Consider the following 17586-nt stretch of genomic DNA (forward strand, 5'->3'; position numbering starts at 1 on the left):
TTCTCCCATAGCAGAGGGGCAAAGAGAGGCGGGAATGGCAAGCTCCCATGGCTGACACTTCAAGTCCAATGGCAAAAAGGGCCGATATTTTCAAGAAGCAAGGCAGATATGCAACAGCACATGTTGTAGGGATTCCCAGTCGTTGGCAAGCAGTGATGAGAGATTGGAGGAGCTCACCTGCTGTTGGCAACAAAATGGACACCTCACATAAAAAAAAGAGGAGATAAGAATAAGGTGTTAAACCCTTATCAATTTCACACCACAATGGCCACTTGAAAGTTGGAAAATGTGAAAGTGCATGTTACTACATTTGTTTTTTCTCTCTAGCCTCAAAATATCAGGAAAATATTGGCTTTACAAAAGCCTTGGTATTTTTGATCACTTGGATTTTGTGGGTACCCTTCCCTTGCTTGCACGCATAAAATGGTTGTATTTTCTCTCACTCAGATTTTATGAGGGTCCCTTGCCCGAGCCCATGGGTGCCCAAAATGGTTTGTAATGTGGTTGTGCACGCATAGGCAATGCACTTCATGGGTTGGTTCCCAACTAAGCGGTTCCACTATGAGCGAGTCGGCTCAAAATGGACTTCGTGTCTAGGATGGTAGACACATGCACACACACTTGTTGAACACTCCAATTTGCATTGAGGGGAGTGGTGAGATTGGCAATGCCAAATTTGTTGGGGGTGAGAGGTGAGTGATAAAATTAATTGGAGAGATGTTATGAACACACCCAAGTTTACATTGAGGAGGGGTGTTGAAATGTGCAATGTAAAATGAATGGGTTATGGTTGAGTATGTGAACGCACCCTAGAGGTGCAAGATAAGAATGCCACATATAATATTGTATGGTGTGTGAGTGTTGACCAAAAGATTGGAAAAGGAGTTGCCACATCGATGATGATATGTAAAGTGGGATAAGGCTAGAAAGCCTATATCATTATATGGTTCACTTGAGATATGCAATAGAATTGAGTGTTGAGTGTGCAATCTCTCTCTCTCTCTCTCTCTCTCTCTCTCTCTCTCTCTCTCTTATGGAGTTCTTAGTGTGGTTTAATCCACCCTAATTATGTTGCTTAATCTATGTCCTTCACCACCATGATCAATCCCATTTTAGGATTGTTTATCAAGATTGAGAAAGAAGTTGCTAATGAGAGGGAGAAACCTTCTAGAAAGTCTGTTCAAGTAGGACAATCATCTAGCATGCAAGAATCCACTAGTAAACATGCAAGAAAGAGAAGAGAAGAGCTAACAAGGTAATGACTACATCATAATAGATAAAGTTATCATATCCGAACTAGTAGTCTTACAAGGACTAGTAAGCATACCCACCCTACCTTCATCGTGCGAGGACCAACCTCCACCCTAGGGGCATCATACTCGCACCATAAGAGCATTGTTCACAGTTCTCAAGGGCATTGTCATAAGGGGTGTACAGGTCCAAGCAAGGTAAAGGAAAGCAACATTAGGAAGGTTAGGAATGGCATCAGGCGAATCCTCAGCATTTAGCCCATGGAAGTTAGGTCCTCAAAGGAGTACCTCAATGGCTTCTCGAGAAAAGGAGGACAACCTCAGTTAGGTGCCGCCTTGATCGATCTGAGTCGTCAACAATCATAAGTTAGTGCATTTAGGGAAAAGGGTATGCATGCAAGGGGACAATAGTGGAATAGATGCATAGTCATGGAGGAGTGGAATTTGAGGCTAAACAGGAGATTCAGTTAAGTTATCAGGGAAGAAGTATGAAAAAGTTAGAATCCCAGAGCAATAAAGGGATAATGACAGTCATCCAAAGTTAAAGGCAGAAAAAGTTGGATTCTCATCATCAAGCTCAATAGGAGGGGATGTCACGTGCGTGTGTTGTTTTTTTAATTTGCATTGCTTTTTTGATAGAGAGTCTAATGTTAATTAACATAATAATCATTCTTTTTTTCATGTTTATTTGATTCATGCTGCCTCGTATTTGGAGATTAGAAGATGAGGAGTACTATTGGCTTTATTAGTGTGTGGACATATTGTAAATGGAAATGTATCGGTCAATAAATAATTTTGATTTAGATTGGTTCATTTCTTGATTGAAGGAGATTGTAATGTGAAAGAATAAGGATTAGCTTGGTTAATTATGCTATTAAAAATTGATTATGTTATGTTGTTTTTGTTCTGGATTGGAGAGTTAGCTAGGTTGGCAGCAGTAGGTGGTGCGGCGGTTAGACTGAATGCAATCCTAAGTTGGCAGTTACAATGATGCTTGCATTTCAACAAGTTCTAGGATGTATTGAATCGACTTATTGTCCCTTATGCTCAAGGCCATGCCGTCTTTTTTTTTTTGAGCTCTAAATCCTTTTCTACTTTAACTGCATCATTGGTTATGTTGATTAGGCCCAATTCCATCTTTTCCACTTGAATAACTTCAAGGTCAGCAATCTCCTTCATCAGTTTGATCTTGGAGTTCTTCAAAGCACTCCTCATCCACACAGTTACACATTGTTTTAGGCCAAGCACCACATCACCTTCTTGTATATTTTGAAAGACCCACAAGTTCTTGCCAACCCAAACTGTCCATAGGGCAGCCCTAATAACATTCCATAATTCAGAAGACATGCCATTAGTTTCTCCTAACAACAGCTATTTCTAGTTAAGTTCCTTAGGGTGGGTAGGGGCCAATAAAGTGGCTAGGAGTTTGAGAGCCTCGGAGTTGCAAGAGTAGGAGATAAATAGGTGTGGGATAGTTTCAGGACTAGCACCTGGGGCATACCTCATCCCCAATTCCTATGTTATGAGCCTTCTCAATACGTTTGAGAAAGCTCCTACAAAATCTAATTAGCTTGTGCAACTCGAAAGTCAAAAGACACCTCATGGTTCTCTTCCCTGAGGTGCATCAAGAAGCAAGGTATCCTGAAGCATCCGACCAGCCTCCTTCCCTGCATATTCACCTCCGATCAATCTCTACCTTTTAGCCTAATCTTAAGGCTCAGGCTCAGGCTCAAGCTCAGGCCCTTCACCCTCAAACTTCTCTGCATCTTCTATTGAAACATGTGCCTCTACAAAATCCATATCTATGGTTCCCTGACTCATTTCCACTACTAAACACTGAAAATTAATGCTTCCATCAAAAGAAGGAGAAGAGTTATGTTTTAGCCCTCCAAACAAAGAGAAGATGATCCATTGTCTGGATGGAAAATCTGTCTGCACACGAATGGCTCCAAAAGGGGGGTAAAACCACAACACAGTTAGTGGAACCACTTTAGGCTCACCCACAGAGAAATTAGAGCAAACACAAACATTGTACGGGTTGTAAATCTGTGTGTGGCCACCACAATCACGAATTCTCATTGCCCGGATGGAAAATCTTTCTACACAAATGGCTCTGAAAGGGGAGTAAAACCTCAACACAGCAACACAGCTGTTGGAATTGCTTCTCTCTCACCCACTGCGAAATTAGGGCAAACACAAACACTATGTAGGCTGAAAATTTACGTAAACGGCCGCAATCGACCTCCTCTCTCTCTCTCTCTCTCTCTCTCAATCACTCTATCTCTCTCACTATCTCTCACTTTATCGAAAAAGAAATCAAATGAAAGGCTTTTGAGCAATCATTTCTTATAAAGAGTATCTTTTTTGTATGCAATGTCTTCGTATGAAAAGCGTTCGAACGAAGGACTTTCGTATGAAAACTTGTTTTGTATAAAAAGCTTTCATATGAAACAATTGAATAAAATTTGTTATACGACTAACTATTCGTGAAATATGGAGATACCATAATCTAGTTTGCATAAAAAATTTAGTCAAGACAAATAATATAACTTAGGCCACATCTTATTGCTTCGGGTGGGTTGTAGCAAAGCTGAAGCTGATGGGCTAGAGTAGACAATGGCTCGAGCAAGGGGGCTGAAGTCGACAGCATGTAGTTACTCTCTTCTAGGAGTGGAATGAAAACTTGAGGTGATGAGCTGTAAACATCCATGGGCTATGGAAACCTTATTATTGAGATTATAACAATGGTTTTTTAGATCTACCATTGCTACCAATACTAGAAACAAAGCTTGCCTTTTTGTCTTCTCTGCAAAACTTTGTGGCCAAAATGATTACAATCTTTATGGGGGGGGATTTAGTGTTAAAAGAGCTTTTAGCTTAAGAAGAATCTATATTTTACAACTCATCATCAAAACTTAATGCACATTGATGCACCTTTGGTTGCTAGACTAGTTGTCTTTAAAAGGTGACTATAATTGCTTCGCATAACTTGTTAGCATGTAAACAAGCCTTAAGATTTTTTAAATCAAGAAAATGATCTGATTTTTAGTTAAAGACGTGCATGAATGCATACAAGCTTAACAAGTATCGAGCTTAGAGATGGCCACAGTAACTATCATTTGCATAGGAATTTGGCCTTAGGTTTAGGGCTTGCTTTCATGTATGTGGCGGTTGCATCCCTTGAATCAACCGCACGTGAATTAAAAACCAATTTTTGATTTCCATGGAAAGATTTGGTTCCCACTTTTTGGTTTCCATGGAAAGATTCTCGTTTCCACTTTATGGAGGTGAAAATTTTAAATTTTCATCTTGGTTGTTAGTTGAGTAGTTAAGCTCACTCCACTTAGTTAGCAACCACCCAACATGAGCCAAGAGACTTCAAGAGGTCAAAGTAATGGCAAAACTTTTAGGCCTAGTTTCATGTTGGTCATGATTATGTGGGGGGAACAACGAGTTTATATCAAAACCCTATCTATCGAGTTTATAACCAACCAGTGCTCGAAAAAAACATATTTTTCAACCAATCGAATAAGGAAAAATCTGAGCGGTTTTATAACTAGAATATATAAAAAATCATTTCTTAAAATAAGGCTACTTAAAATCTCAGTCGATTTTTCTTAATTCTAGCTGGTACAAGTACACTAGAATGCCATTTTTTTTCGAGCCTTGCAACCAACCACTAGTTGTGTGGCCTATTTTGTCTTCATCTTAATTCGTAATCAATTGGAAAGTTTAGGAAGCGTGGAAAGAAGCCCTTAATGCTAGTTGTAAATGTCAAAAAAAGTAAAGGCTTCTTTAACAACCAATCTTACAACTTCTTTAGCAACAAATCTAGCTCAAAATCCGATTTTGAGTTTTTCAAAGTGTGAAAAAGTGCCCTTAGCCTAAGGGTTGGTTCCACTTAAGAGATGGTTGTGTTAGGGAAGCGACCAGTTGTTGTGAGGCGAATAGCCCTTTTCCATTACGGAGATTGAGTGATGAGAGATTAGGTGCGGAGTGCTAATGGATCGTAGTTTTCTCTTTATCCCATTTAATTCACAACCAGTTGGAAATTTTTTTCAAGGGGGGGATCAACCCTAAAATTTTCAGCATCAACATTTTTCCAAACCAACCCTAAAATTTTCAACATCACCATTTTTTCAGGCTATTTAAAATTTTCAACAATCCAGATCTATGCAATGGGTTCTTTTCATGTACAAATTGGGATGATCATTGGACTTTGGATACAGAAGTACTAAGCATTTTATGTATGACATATGTTGTAATAATAAAGGAAGTTGGGCAGTGCAAACAATGAAACTACTGTGCAATGAAACAGGCCCTAAAAAACTTGGATTTCTCATCAGGGGACACCATTTGAATAACCACTATATATATATGTATGATATATCCCAAACACTATGCCATGAAATTCCAAATGTAACCATGAGAGATTGAACCTTTAAGTTGTGAAGATGCTTGTTTTCAGGCTGTCCAACTGTCAAAAGTGGTTGTTGTAACAACCCCACACCAAATCCAGATTTTATGACTTGAAAAGAAGAATCCATGGGACCTAGGTATGGACCGATTTCTTTCACTTACCCACATTCATGGGGGTAGACCGTAGGCAGCGAGGCAAGAACGGAAGATAGAAAAAACAACAGAGATGGCGACATCAGGGGATTCAGAGCTCGAAATTGAAAACCCTAGCTAAGTTACAGGTATTGTAAACCTGAAAACTTGTGTTCACTAGCCGCTAGTGCTCTTTAAGAGGCTTGAAAGTTGAAGCCTGAACCCTTTAATTTGCCCTAAATTGGGCTTAAATCTCTCATTAATAAGATCTGGGCTCATGCACATTGCAAACAAGCTTTCGAATTTCAAATTTCAAAATCGAGAGGTATTGCCATTTGAGCATATTTAAACAGTATAATGTATGGCACTGTGAATATCGTCACGCACGTTCTTGTTGGGCTGTCGCTTTTCATTGCTTTGCTTTAGCGTGTACGTGAGGCCCAAGTGTTTCCATTTTTCTTACGTTTTCTGCTTTTCCTTCTTCACAGGACCCTGTGCTTTGGGTCTGGTGTGTGTGTCTGTGTGTGTTTTTTTTTCCCCCTTTGTGAGGCTCTCTATATGCCTTGAAGTAGGTTTTTCTCGCATCTCCGTCAGCCTTTATCCTGTGAAATTCGGTATGCGTTCTCTACCGACATGTGTGGGTTCGCTCCCTAAGGTTACATCCTTTGAAATGTGATGTGTGTTGTGCAGGATTTGCCTTTCTAAGGCTTTCTTTATCCTCAGAAAATCTGCTGTCGGTTTTCCTAAGGTTACACCCTTTGAAATGTGTGGGCTTTGCAGAAATCTCCTTTAAGGCTATATAACTTGCAAGAAGTCTGTGGCTCTGTTGCGGTTTTTTCCCAGGGTTATACATCCTTTGAAATGTGTTGTGGGTTTTGATTCTTCTAAATGTGATGTGGGTTTTTCTGAGTTTTCTCAATTTTTATATATGCCCTAGAGTAGCTAGTAAGGGGTGCTTACTCCACCCAACCAGGTGGAAGAAACTTGATTTTTCCATGTGTTTAAGCTTAATCAAATAAAAGGAATGCCTCCCCCTTAGTATGCATTAATAAAGGTAAATCATGTCTTCTGAGAGCCTGCTTCTCACAAAGAAGCAGCAATGTGAACTTCTTTCCAAGTGCTCTTTTGACTTCCACACGAAGGAAAGGGGGCTTGTGAATACACAATGTGATTTGGAATCCAAGACCGAGCTTGTCATTGTCAATGAAAGACTCTGGCACCGGACCTGGATTGTGCAATGGGGTAGAAGAAGAGTTCTGGATCCCTTCATTGTCATCCTCAAAAGGTGCATTTTTTTCTTTTATCTCTCTTTGCCTATCATGTATGGGACATAATGTGTAAAGCCATTTTTGCATTCATAAATATAGATTTTTCTCTACATGGACAAGAATTATCATTTTAGATGACCAAATGGCCCCATGTTCTCTGGGTTTATGAGTGTAGGTATCAAGATGCTAGTGATGGTGCATGTATGTGATGGCTTTTTTCTATAACCAGGATGCATGCCTTAAACCTTTGTTTTTTCTCCATGTTGAAGGTTCTAAGAGTTCTTATGTTTCTCTTGTAGGGGCTTAGAACCGAAGCTGCTTTCCCTGTCAGCAGGTCTTGGATTAACGATTGGAGTTTTTCCTGTGTGCGGTAAGAATTAATGTTTTCTTTAAGGTTCTAAATGCGCTGTTACTGCACAACGTTCAAAGCTAGCTACACATAGAAATCCTGAGTCTTTTTTGTTTGTTAGCAAGTCCTAAATGTATAGGAGATTCCTTCCATGATCAGCATTCAAGTTAACTTAAAGAAGTGCCTCTTTTTAATCCATCTGAAGGCTAGACATAAGTAGTCATGCATACAACATCTTTTTAATTTTTTTTCATGGGCTAGGGAGCTCGAGTTGGGAGTGTGTAAGCTTACAGGTTCATTCCAATTGAAATATATTCTCTAGATGCTTATCCAAGATGGCTTGGTCCCTCCTTGATGTCTTTACCCTATTATCAAGGTGCTTGTTAAATGCAAATGGATTCCTAGCCATTTGTTTCTGTGGATTTTACTGCCCTTATCTCAATTATAGTTACGAACCCTTACACATGACTAAGCGTTGGGAAGCATAAACAAAAAGTGATTGAGCATAGCAACAGCCATAAGCTTTCCAGTGTGAGTAGTTCAAGTCTTGGGAACAGTGTAAAACGTGCAGTGCATGGTTGGTTGAGATTGGGTGCTGAGATTAGCAGCCCTGAAATGTGCTTTTTTGGAGAGTCTTACAAATTATGTTAGACCGGGGAGTTTGAAGTGTATGAAGCAAGCGAGGGTTATAGACAAGTGTCACTGCCCCAGTGAATAGAGTGTTGAGAAAGATCTGGCATTTCGCCCATAAAAGCATTTTGCCTTGTAAACTTCAAATCAATCAATACAAGCATTGGAGTCCCGCATGCTAGATCCAGCCTAAATTGTCTATGTACATACCTTCTAGTTTTGCTATTCGTGCTGCTCACTTGTTTGTGAAGAAGCTGCTTATTGTACAAACTCATTCCCCCCCTCCAGGCGTAACTGTTGGATTTTGCGCAATTGCTGCTGTGCTTTTGCGGTCAAAGTGCCATTGGCCAACCCTCATGCTAGCAAATTTCGTAGTAACACCGTTTCAGTTGGGGTATGTCGCAATCATTTTCTGTGATTTAAATTGAAATAATGTATGGTGTGTTTGGAGATATTTGCTTATAGATTTTTCTTTATAAATCTTTTTGAAAAGCAGTCTGGTGGTCGTGTTTTTGCGAGTTGGGGAGTTGGTAACTGGTGGACGTCATTTCTCACTCACTTCTAAATCATTATGGGATGTGATAAGAGGTCGTGGTTCTCGTGCGTTGCTGTTTGGAATTTTACATGCAGTAAGTCCCCCACCCAAAAAACATGCCCACCTTTAACATACACACCCCTTCCATCCACACGCATGTGTACATGTGCACTCACATGTCCATACGCGCACCCACGCACACCACCCGTGTGCTAGTGTATTTGGTGTATGTGTGTGTGTGTGTGTGTGTGTGTGTGTGTGTGTTATGTGCACCTATGTATGTATACATGTATAATTTACAGCTGACATGTAATGAATATACAGCTGTATGCTCTTTAGTATAACCATTTCTTGATGTGATGCAGGTCATAGGATGGTCCATCTTTGCTCCTATTTGCATTGTCTTCTTTTTTGTCATCTTTTTTCCACTATTTCAGTATTTGATAGGAAGGTTTGGCACAGCTCCTTTGGTGCAACCGCAGCTACCAGTTAGTGGTATTGTTTACATCAAGCAGGAGAGGTTACCTTGCCAAACATGTTAGTGCAAACCACTAGTGAAAACTGTATCCGATTCTAGGCTCCACTGGGTAGGTTAGCTTTAGCTGATTCTATGTACCTCTGGGTCATTGACAGACCCTTCTAAAGAAAATGGGTGACAACCTTTGTATAAGAAAGGTTATAAAGCAATAACTTTTTTTTTTTTGAAATCTCAGCTTGTTTTATATGGAATCATTTATTTGATGTTTTTGCTATGTTTGAGTGCTAAGTTATGGATTAAAATTCACCACAAAAAACATAAAAGAGCGAATTGACTTTACAAGGTGGCATATAGGGCAACCAAGGGTTGTCATTGTGTTGCCATCTGCAGTATCACCCCCAGTGCACCATTTCATGCAACAGTACCATCTCTTATGCTACTGAGGTTGTGCCCTTCTCAGCAAAGCTCCATCATCACCACCATTACTAGGCTACATGGGTACATAAGAATGCCACTCATGGAAATGCACAGAAGTTCCTTTTCATTGATATCACACCTGCTATTTGGATTTCATCTTGTAGTGAAGACATTTGCTGGCTAATGCACTGTTCTCGGATCCTTGCTTTGAATGGAACCATCTTGTTGGTTTTTTAAGGATGCTTGACAGTGCTTATGGCGTTGATTCTGTCAAAGTGAGTATGAAAGCTCGTGTGCATTAGGCACCCTATGATTGATGATCTATACCCATGGCTGCTTGTTCATTTGGGTTGGGGGTGTCTGCTTGCAAGTGAGGCGATGTTGGAATTCAAATGGTGTTTCTATAAGATTATGTTATACTCTGATCCTCTGTTTTTCCTGTGGGACCCTGTCCAGTTGTGTAGGGTGGGATCATTGCAGAAAGGCTTGAAGTGTGCTCAAATCAGAACCCTCCCTTTGGTGGATTCTTATCTTTGTTAAGCTTGACACCCCTTCCGTCATCGTCAAAGCATCCTTGTGCACCTAGAAGTCTTCACTGATTAGAAATTGGTAGTCTGCTCCCCCTAGTGAAGTCTGTTTTGGTCCACAGAGATCCACATGCAATATTTCTAGCTTTCTTTGTGATTGTATGCCTCACCTTATTGAACGTATGATGTGCGTTTTTATTGGTGTCATTAAAGTCACTTACCAATTGGTGGTGGTGAAGCTTGCTGAGAAGATTTAAGTTGGTGTGTCCAAACGCTCATGCCATATTCTTTCCCTTGCCACCAGTATCAAGGTAGATTCTGTCCATGCATGTGACCATTGGGACTTCTGGATGATTTTGTACAAGCCTTCTCTAATCACTTGCAATATGTCTTTCCATCTCCACTGATTCAACATAATTCTTTCGAGGATTTCAATATTAGGTATGCATCTGCGATTGCATCCACTAAGGGTAAGTTCCTTGAATTTTTTTTATACGTGCAATATATTTTCCATGTTTTTCTCTGGTCACTAATTTGTATGTAGATCTCCCTTATTGTTAACTTGGTTATTATGAACACACGTCTTTCCTAGGAATTGTTGTCACTAGTCCTGTGTATGGCTACCCTGTTGTGGTAAGGCTAGACAAAGCCTAAGGAGGTCCATTGGGCCTACCCTTTCCTCTCTTTCAATAGTCGCCTAGAACAGAGTTGGTGATTTTACCACTAGTTTAAATACTCCTTGTCCCTCCACATGAATCTTTTTGCACAAGTGCTCATGCTTTCATATAGTTTTGGGCTATCTTAGGAGATTAATGTAATCCCATGATCCCTAAATGAGCTATGGAGGGGTGATGGAAGAGAAAAGGATAAGAGGGAGATGTGGATTTGGGAGTTTTGGGCTCTCTCAGAAGATTAATGTAGTCCCATGATCCCTAAATGAGCTATGGAGGGGTGATGGAAGAGAAAAGGATAAGAGGGAGATGTGGATTTGGGAGTGAAAGGTTGGTTAAGAGAAATTTCCCCAAAGGCTTGCCGAGGGATTCCTGTAGAACCTTATTGGGAGACTCATCAGAACCCTTAAAGAGACTTCTCAGGAACTTCAGTAGAAGAGTCCTGGAGGGACTCTGGATATTCCTCATGAATTTTCTTGAGAGACGTGTCAATCGTTGCACTTTCTCAAATTAGTCTTTCAACTAATCTCTCATAACTGACTATTTCGATTCACTTCTCCTGCCCATGCTTCACTCCACTCAAGCTAGAGGCTTTATACAAGAGGGGTTGCCTTATCACTTAAGAGGAATCCTAAGCATGCTTCACACATATAACATAGAGCTGAATTCCAACATATAGTCTCAAATGTCTTGTTTGCATATCATTTTCACCATGTCTTAGCCATCTGGTTGTGCAAGGCAATGTCAGCCCAGTCATAGAAGAGCTAAACCTCTTGCAACCGGCTCACCTCATAGACCTCCCCTACCTTCTATTAGCGACGTGTCTGAATCGAACAAGGAGAATGTTCCTCCTCGCATCGTCGCTCCTCGAGAAGGTCCAAGTGGTTTGGAAAATTTGAAAGGAGTCAAACATAGAACTCACTCGATGCTAGTGTACACTGGCCTTAAGGCTCGAACTTCAGATTGAGCCTTTGTTCTCCATGCTAGTGTACTCTGGCTTTAAGGCTCGAACTTGAGTTTGAGCCTTTGCTCTCCATGCTAGTGCACCCCGGCCCCTTAAGGCTCGAACTTCAGATTGAGCCTTTGCTCTCCATGCTAGTGCATCCCAGTCCCTTAAGGCTCGAACTCCAGTTTGAGCCTTTGCTCTCCATGCTAGTGCATCCCGGTCCCTTAAGGCTCGAACTTCAGATTGAGCCTTTGATCTCCATGCTAGTGCACCCCGGCTCCTTAAGGCTCGAACTCCAGTTTGAGCCTTTGCTCTCCATGCTAGTGCATCCCGGTCCTTTAAGGCTCGAACTTCAGATTGAGCCTTTGCTCTCCATGCTAGTGCACCCTGGCCCCTTAAGGCTCGAACTTGAGTTTGAGCCTTTGCTCTCCATGCTAGTGCACCCCGGCCCCTTAAGGCTCGAACTTCAGATTGAGCCTTTGCTCTCCATGCTAGTGATTCCCGATCCCTTAAGGCTCGAACTCCAGTTTGAGCCTTTGCTCTCCATGCTAGTGCATCCCGGTCCCTTAAGGCTCGAACTTCAGATTGAGCCTTTGATCTCCATGCTAGTGCACCCCGGCTCCTTAAGGCTCGAACTCCAGTTTGAGCCTTTGCTCTCCATGCTAGTACATCCCGGTCCTTTAAGGCTCGAACTTCAGATTGAGCCTTTGCTCTCCATGCTAGTGCACCCTGGCCCCTTAAGGCTCGAACTTGAGGTTGAGCCTTTGTTCTCCATGCTAGTGTACACAGCGGTCTTAAGGCTCGAACTTGAGTTGGAGCCTTGGCTCTCGATGCTAGTGTACACGGGCCTTAAGGTCCGAACTTGAGTTGGAGCCTTGGCTCTCGATGCTAGTGTACACTGGCCTTAAAGCTCGAACTTCAGATTGAGCCTTTGTTCTCCATGCTAGTGTACTCTAGCTTTAAGGCTCGAACTTGAGTTTGAGCCTTTGCTCTCCATGCTAGTGCACCCCGGCCCCTTAAGGCTCGAACTTCAGATTGAGCCTTTGCTCTCCATGCTAGTGCATCCCGGTCCCTTAAGGCTCGAACTCCAGTTTGAGCCTTTGCTCTCCATGCTAGTGCATCCCGGTCCCTTAAGGCTCGAACTCCAGTTTGAGCCTTTGCTCTCCATGATAGTGCATCCCAGTCCCTTAAGGCTTGAACTTCAGATTGAGCCTTTCATCTCCATGCTAGTGCACCCCGGCTCCTTAAGGCTCGAACTCCAGTTTGAGCCTTTGCTCTCCATGCTAGTGCATCTCGGTCCCTTAAGGCTCGAACTTCAGATTGAGCCTTTGCTCTCCATGCTAATGCACCCCGGCCCCTTAAGGCTTGAACTTAAGTTTGAGCCTTTGCTCTCCATGCTAGTGCACCTCGGCCTTAAGGCTCGAACTTGAGTTGGAGCCTTTGTTCTCCATGCTAGTGTACACTGGCCTTAAGGCTTGAACTAGAGTTGGAGACTTGGCTCTCGATGCTAGTGTACACCTCGGCCTTAAGGCTCGAACTAGAGTTGGAGCCTTGGCTCTCGATGCTAGTGTACACTGGCCTTAAGGCTTGAACTTCAGATTGAGCCTTTGTTCTCCATGCTAGTGTACTCTGGCCTCTTAAGACTCCAACTTAAGTTCAAGCCTCCCATACATGGAACTTCGCCTTAAGGCTCAAACTTGAGTTTGAGCCTTGTCTCTCTATGCTAGCGTACCCCTAGCATATTAGTGCACAACTTGGATCTAGGCTCCACCTTAAGTCGAGCTTCTGTATAGATTAAGTAAATGCAAGTGAGGCTCTTGCTATTCAAGAAAACTTTTTGTAGCATGCATTAAGTTTCTTAAGTTTGATAGGTTTTGATTTGATATGTAGCATTTAAATCCATTTTTTTCTAAGGTTTTGAAACTTTTTTTTGCTTCACAGGAATGGAAGCTAGCAGAGCGCCCGCTACCTCGCAACCACATGGTGCACCAATCTTTACTCTGGATGCTCTCGAAACAACAACTCAAGCTAAAAGTGTCACTCCTAGAATTAAGGTGGATAAAACCTTCGAATTGAGTAACAAAGAAGGAGTAAAATGGTTTGTGGATAGCTACAATGCTAGTGCAAACTTCAAAGGAGTCCTCCATTTGTTTTTGTCTCAAGGTGATACATCATATGGAGATATGGGGATTGTGGTAGGCGCTAAGGATGATGTGGATGCAAGAGCAAACCCATGCTTCACATGCACTGTATTGCCAGAAGGAGAAACTACAAAAGCAAATAAGTTTTGCTTATCATTGGAAACTTTTCACCCAGCAGACATGACTGGCAGTAAACTAGGAAAGGACAATTGTATTGTAAAGTTAGGATTGAAGATCATTGACTTTTCCAATCAAGAAGACTCAGGGGTGGATAATGTGGAGGACCTGGTGAAAGCAGTGAGGCATGCAAAGAAGGCTTTGGATTCACGAAAAAAGTCCATACCTGAAAAGGAGACAACCACTCAAGTTAGGAAAATTGTGGAGAAAAAAGGCAGGGCCATAGTGAAGAGTGCACTTGAAGCATCTACAAATGCTGGTGCAACTTCTCAAAACATAAAAAGGAGGGTGACAAAATAAAAGCCCTAGATGCAAGCACAATAGCAGCTGAAGACATGGCAGGCTCTCAGGTGCAAGAAGAGGAGCAAGCACTTGCAAAGAAGAGAAAGGCAAAGCACTCTACAAAGGTTCAAGAAATCTCTTTAAAGATTCAAAGGACAAAACCAGCAAGTGGTTCAAAGGAGATAGATGCGTCCGATGACGAGCTAATGGAGGTTGAGACTCTAAACAAGGGTAGCAAAGCAATTATCTCATTAGAAATAAAGAAGGGATATTATCCCTTTGGTCTAAATGAGGTCTTCAGCATTGATGTGATGAAATGTTATCCTGCTCCTTTAAACTATGTGTATAGAAGGTTAAATAAGGATTGGGTTCGTATTTTGACCCAAGACTTTATTGAGGACCCAAAGCAAGAGGAGATACTTGCAATTTTGATGCCCTGTAATCATGCTACAAAACAACCCCTTGATAAACTCGCAAAAGAAGATATTCATAAAGTTGAATATTGGATTATCTCTGGTCAACACTCCATTAGTGCTGCAAAAAGCTTGCAAGCTCTAAATATGGCTAAAGTGACCCCTCCACTGCGTCAGCAATTCAGGTTCAGGAGATCTAAGATAATTGTAAATTGCCCGCCCAAGATTTCTCGTGACATTTCTAAGGATGCGAATTTATCTGTTGCAAAGTCAATGAAAAGGAGCCATTCCTCGATCAACTTCTACAAGCTCGAGCACAATGGCATGCAAACGGTCATCCTAGTAAACCTTTGCCTGGTGTCAATCAACCCAAGATGGACGAGTCTTGGAAGGTACTCTTTTGATTCTTTGCTATATCTTGGTAAATCATAGACCTACATTACTTCTTCTTTACTTCTTCATAGATCTATAGTTTTAAGTATAGCAGTAGCATAAGAAAGATGCATGTAAGGCTTCTTCTCAAACTACATAAACTTAATAGTTTGGTTTGAAATTGAACTTCAAGCCTCACCTCTCTGTGATGGTGTAGCACTTGCATATCTAATTATGGCTCGAACTTAAGTTGGAGCCTCACTTGCAAGTGCTAGATTTGCATACGGAGGTGATGCTCAAACCTAAGATCGAGCATCACCATTATATACTAGTTTAGCACTGCAAGTGAGGCTCAAACTCAAGTTTGAGCATAAGCTCCAAATGATTGAAAACCCATAGATGCATAATTCCTCCTAATATTTTGTGATATCTATAGTGAGGGGGCTAACTTCTTACTTTGCAACTTTGCAGGCCTTTGTGGAGACCACGGAGCACACATTACATAAGAACTTTGTCAAAAATGATTTACACTTGCTTCTATGTGATGATGATGTATGGCAGAACTGGGTTAAGATCATGAGGCTTTATGCAAAAGGCTTGCTACCAAATACAAAGGGAGAAACCCAAACTAAAGGTCTTGATCAAAATCCCAGACTTCCAACTTTGAAGAGTGGGCAAATTCAGCAGGCACCAGGAACAGTCCAACTAGGCCCAACGTTGTTTAGGTGCATTTTAGGCCTTCAGAAGAGTGAAGTTTTGGACATTCAAACATCACTTCTTAACGAGAGAATATTGCTTAAAAAGGGAAAGCAAACCCATCAAAGAATGGATATGGAGGAGATGGCTTGGAAGCTAAAAACAGATCGAGTTCTCAAAGATGCAATAACTGCCTTCTATTTTGATCTGACAAGGGAAAAGATGACTTGGGAACAGGTGTGTGAGACATATAAGCTAGGGGAGTATGAGTATAATCAATTGAGGAGTTACAGCCAGTCCTTTGTTAGGGATGCTCTCAATCGTTCAAAAAAAATCCTTCACTTCCAAAAAGTGTAGTAACTTTACTGAATCACCTATATAGAGCACCTATGGGTATTGTATCTCAACAAGAGTCTATTCCTTGGAAAATTAGGGGGGTGGGTTTTGATATGACAAAGATTATAGCCTTTTGTAGTGAAGAGCATGTACCATTTCAGCTGGCAATCATGGACCTACATGGTACAAAGGAGCAGCTCTCGTCAGAATTTTTCTCCAAGTTGGCACTTGCTTTGAACACACTAAACTCACAATATGAATATATTCTTGTGTGTTTTGTTGATTTCATCACCATTGGAATGCTTATCGAAGGGATTTCTAGCCAGTCAACAAAGGTGCACTATGAATTTGGTGTGATCCACACACAAAAAGATGATGCCTGGACATCTGGAACAGTTGAGATTGCAACTGTTATTCTTTTCATCAGCAAGGTTGACGAGTTTGAGGCCATTGATAAGGTTCTCACAAAAAATGTATTCATCTCAGGATCTAGTGGCCAAAATAGAGAATTCATCGACAAAGGCTTTATTGATGGTCTCATCACAGGGTTTTGTCCTGAACAGAGCTATGTTGTAGAGATATATTGTGGTGGAGTTGTGCTAGAGGAGAGCTTGCTAAAGAAGAGACGATGTATTGCTTTATGCAAAGATGATTTGGAAGCGATGTCATTAGAATCAAAGTGCTCTGCTCTTTTAGATGGTCACCCGTCCTTGCAAGAGTGGTGTGGTGCAAGTGGCGGCACAAAAAAGCAAACACTAGATGATGCAGAAAAAGAGAACCTTCAAAATCTTCACATGATCCACCAAGTACAGAGGACGAAGAGGAAGGTGATGATATTGACAACAAAAATGACACAGATGATGATAAAGAAGTTGGGGATGCTATAGACTTTGAAGATGCAGGGAAAAGGAATGAAGAGGACCAAGGGAATGATGCTCTATTCAATGAGGATGCCGAAGACAATTTTGAAGATATTGGAAGGCATGAAAATGATGATGAAGGTGGGAATGGTGATGATATATTGGATTCTGCAAAAGCCATGGAAGCTACAAATGTTGGGGTTGCTATGGCCATTGAGAAGATTGGGGATACAGATGTCAACAAGGCTTTCCATGCTCATAGCCCATCAAGCTCTCAACCAAAGAAAGGTAGAAAAGTGCATTGATAGTGCTTATTATGAATGTACAACGAATGGTGATCATTGAAAGGAGCTTATCAACAACTAATATTAGCATAGGTTTTGTTCAAAGTGTGGATTTGTTGAAATAATTATTTGTCTTTTGATTAATACATTGGCTTTTTTGGATTCACTTTTAACATTTTTCTATTAAAGTGAATATTTCTATTCTATTTATCCTTTATTTCATGCCAACGTCTAGTACAAATGATGATGCACACTTACTATTAAGAAATTACTCCATATCCTAGTGTAGCAGTGAGGCTCAAAATTAAGTTTGAGCCTAATACAAATGATGACGCACACTTACTATTAAGAAATTACACTTACTCCATATCCTAGTGTAGCGGTGAGGCTCAAACTTAAGTTT

The 17586-nt window shown here is 41.2% G+C and overlaps 1 protein-coding gene across 1 annotated transcript; it reads left to right on the top strand.

Moving 5' to 3' along the window:
* Window positions 1–6142: 6142 nt before the first annotated feature.
* On the top strand, window positions 6143–9296 carry LOC147613722 (uncharacterized). Its single transcript, XM_086781688.1, has 6 exons — window positions 6143–6415; window positions 6492–7086; window positions 7369–7439; window positions 8337–8442; window positions 8545–8677; window positions 8949–9296. Exons 2-6 carry the CDS (start codon window positions 6863–6865, stop codon window positions 9123–9125), a joined length of 711 nt encoding a protein of 236 aa, XP_086637814.1. The 5' UTR covers window positions 6143–6415; window positions 6492–6862; the 3' UTR covers window positions 9126–9296.
* The last annotated feature ends 8290 nt before the right edge of the window (window positions 9297–17586 follow it).

This window comes from Cibotium barometz, chromosome 43 (assembly GCF_041138505.1).
Source record: "Cibotium barometz isolate CiBa-2024 chromosome 43, ASM4113850v1, whole genome shotgun sequence".
Classification (NCBI taxonomy): domain Eukaryota; kingdom Viridiplantae; phylum Streptophyta; class Polypodiopsida; order Cyatheales; family Cibotiaceae; genus Cibotium; species Cibotium barometz.

Bases quoted from the DNA above. Each gene is read 5' to 3' on its own strand.
- LOC147613722 (XM_086781688.1), top strand. From the start codon at position 6,863: ATGTCTTCTGAGAGCCTGCTTCTCACAAAGAAGCAGCAATGTGAACTT. The intron at 7,087-7,368 runs GTGCATTTTTTT...TTTCTCTTGTAG, and splicing joins TTCATTGTCATCCTCAAAAG to GGGCTTAGAACCGAAGCTGC. The intron at 8,443-8,544 runs GTATGTCGCAAT...TTTGAAAAGCAG, and splicing joins GTAACACCGTTTCAGTTGGG to TCTGGTGGTCGTGTTTTTGC.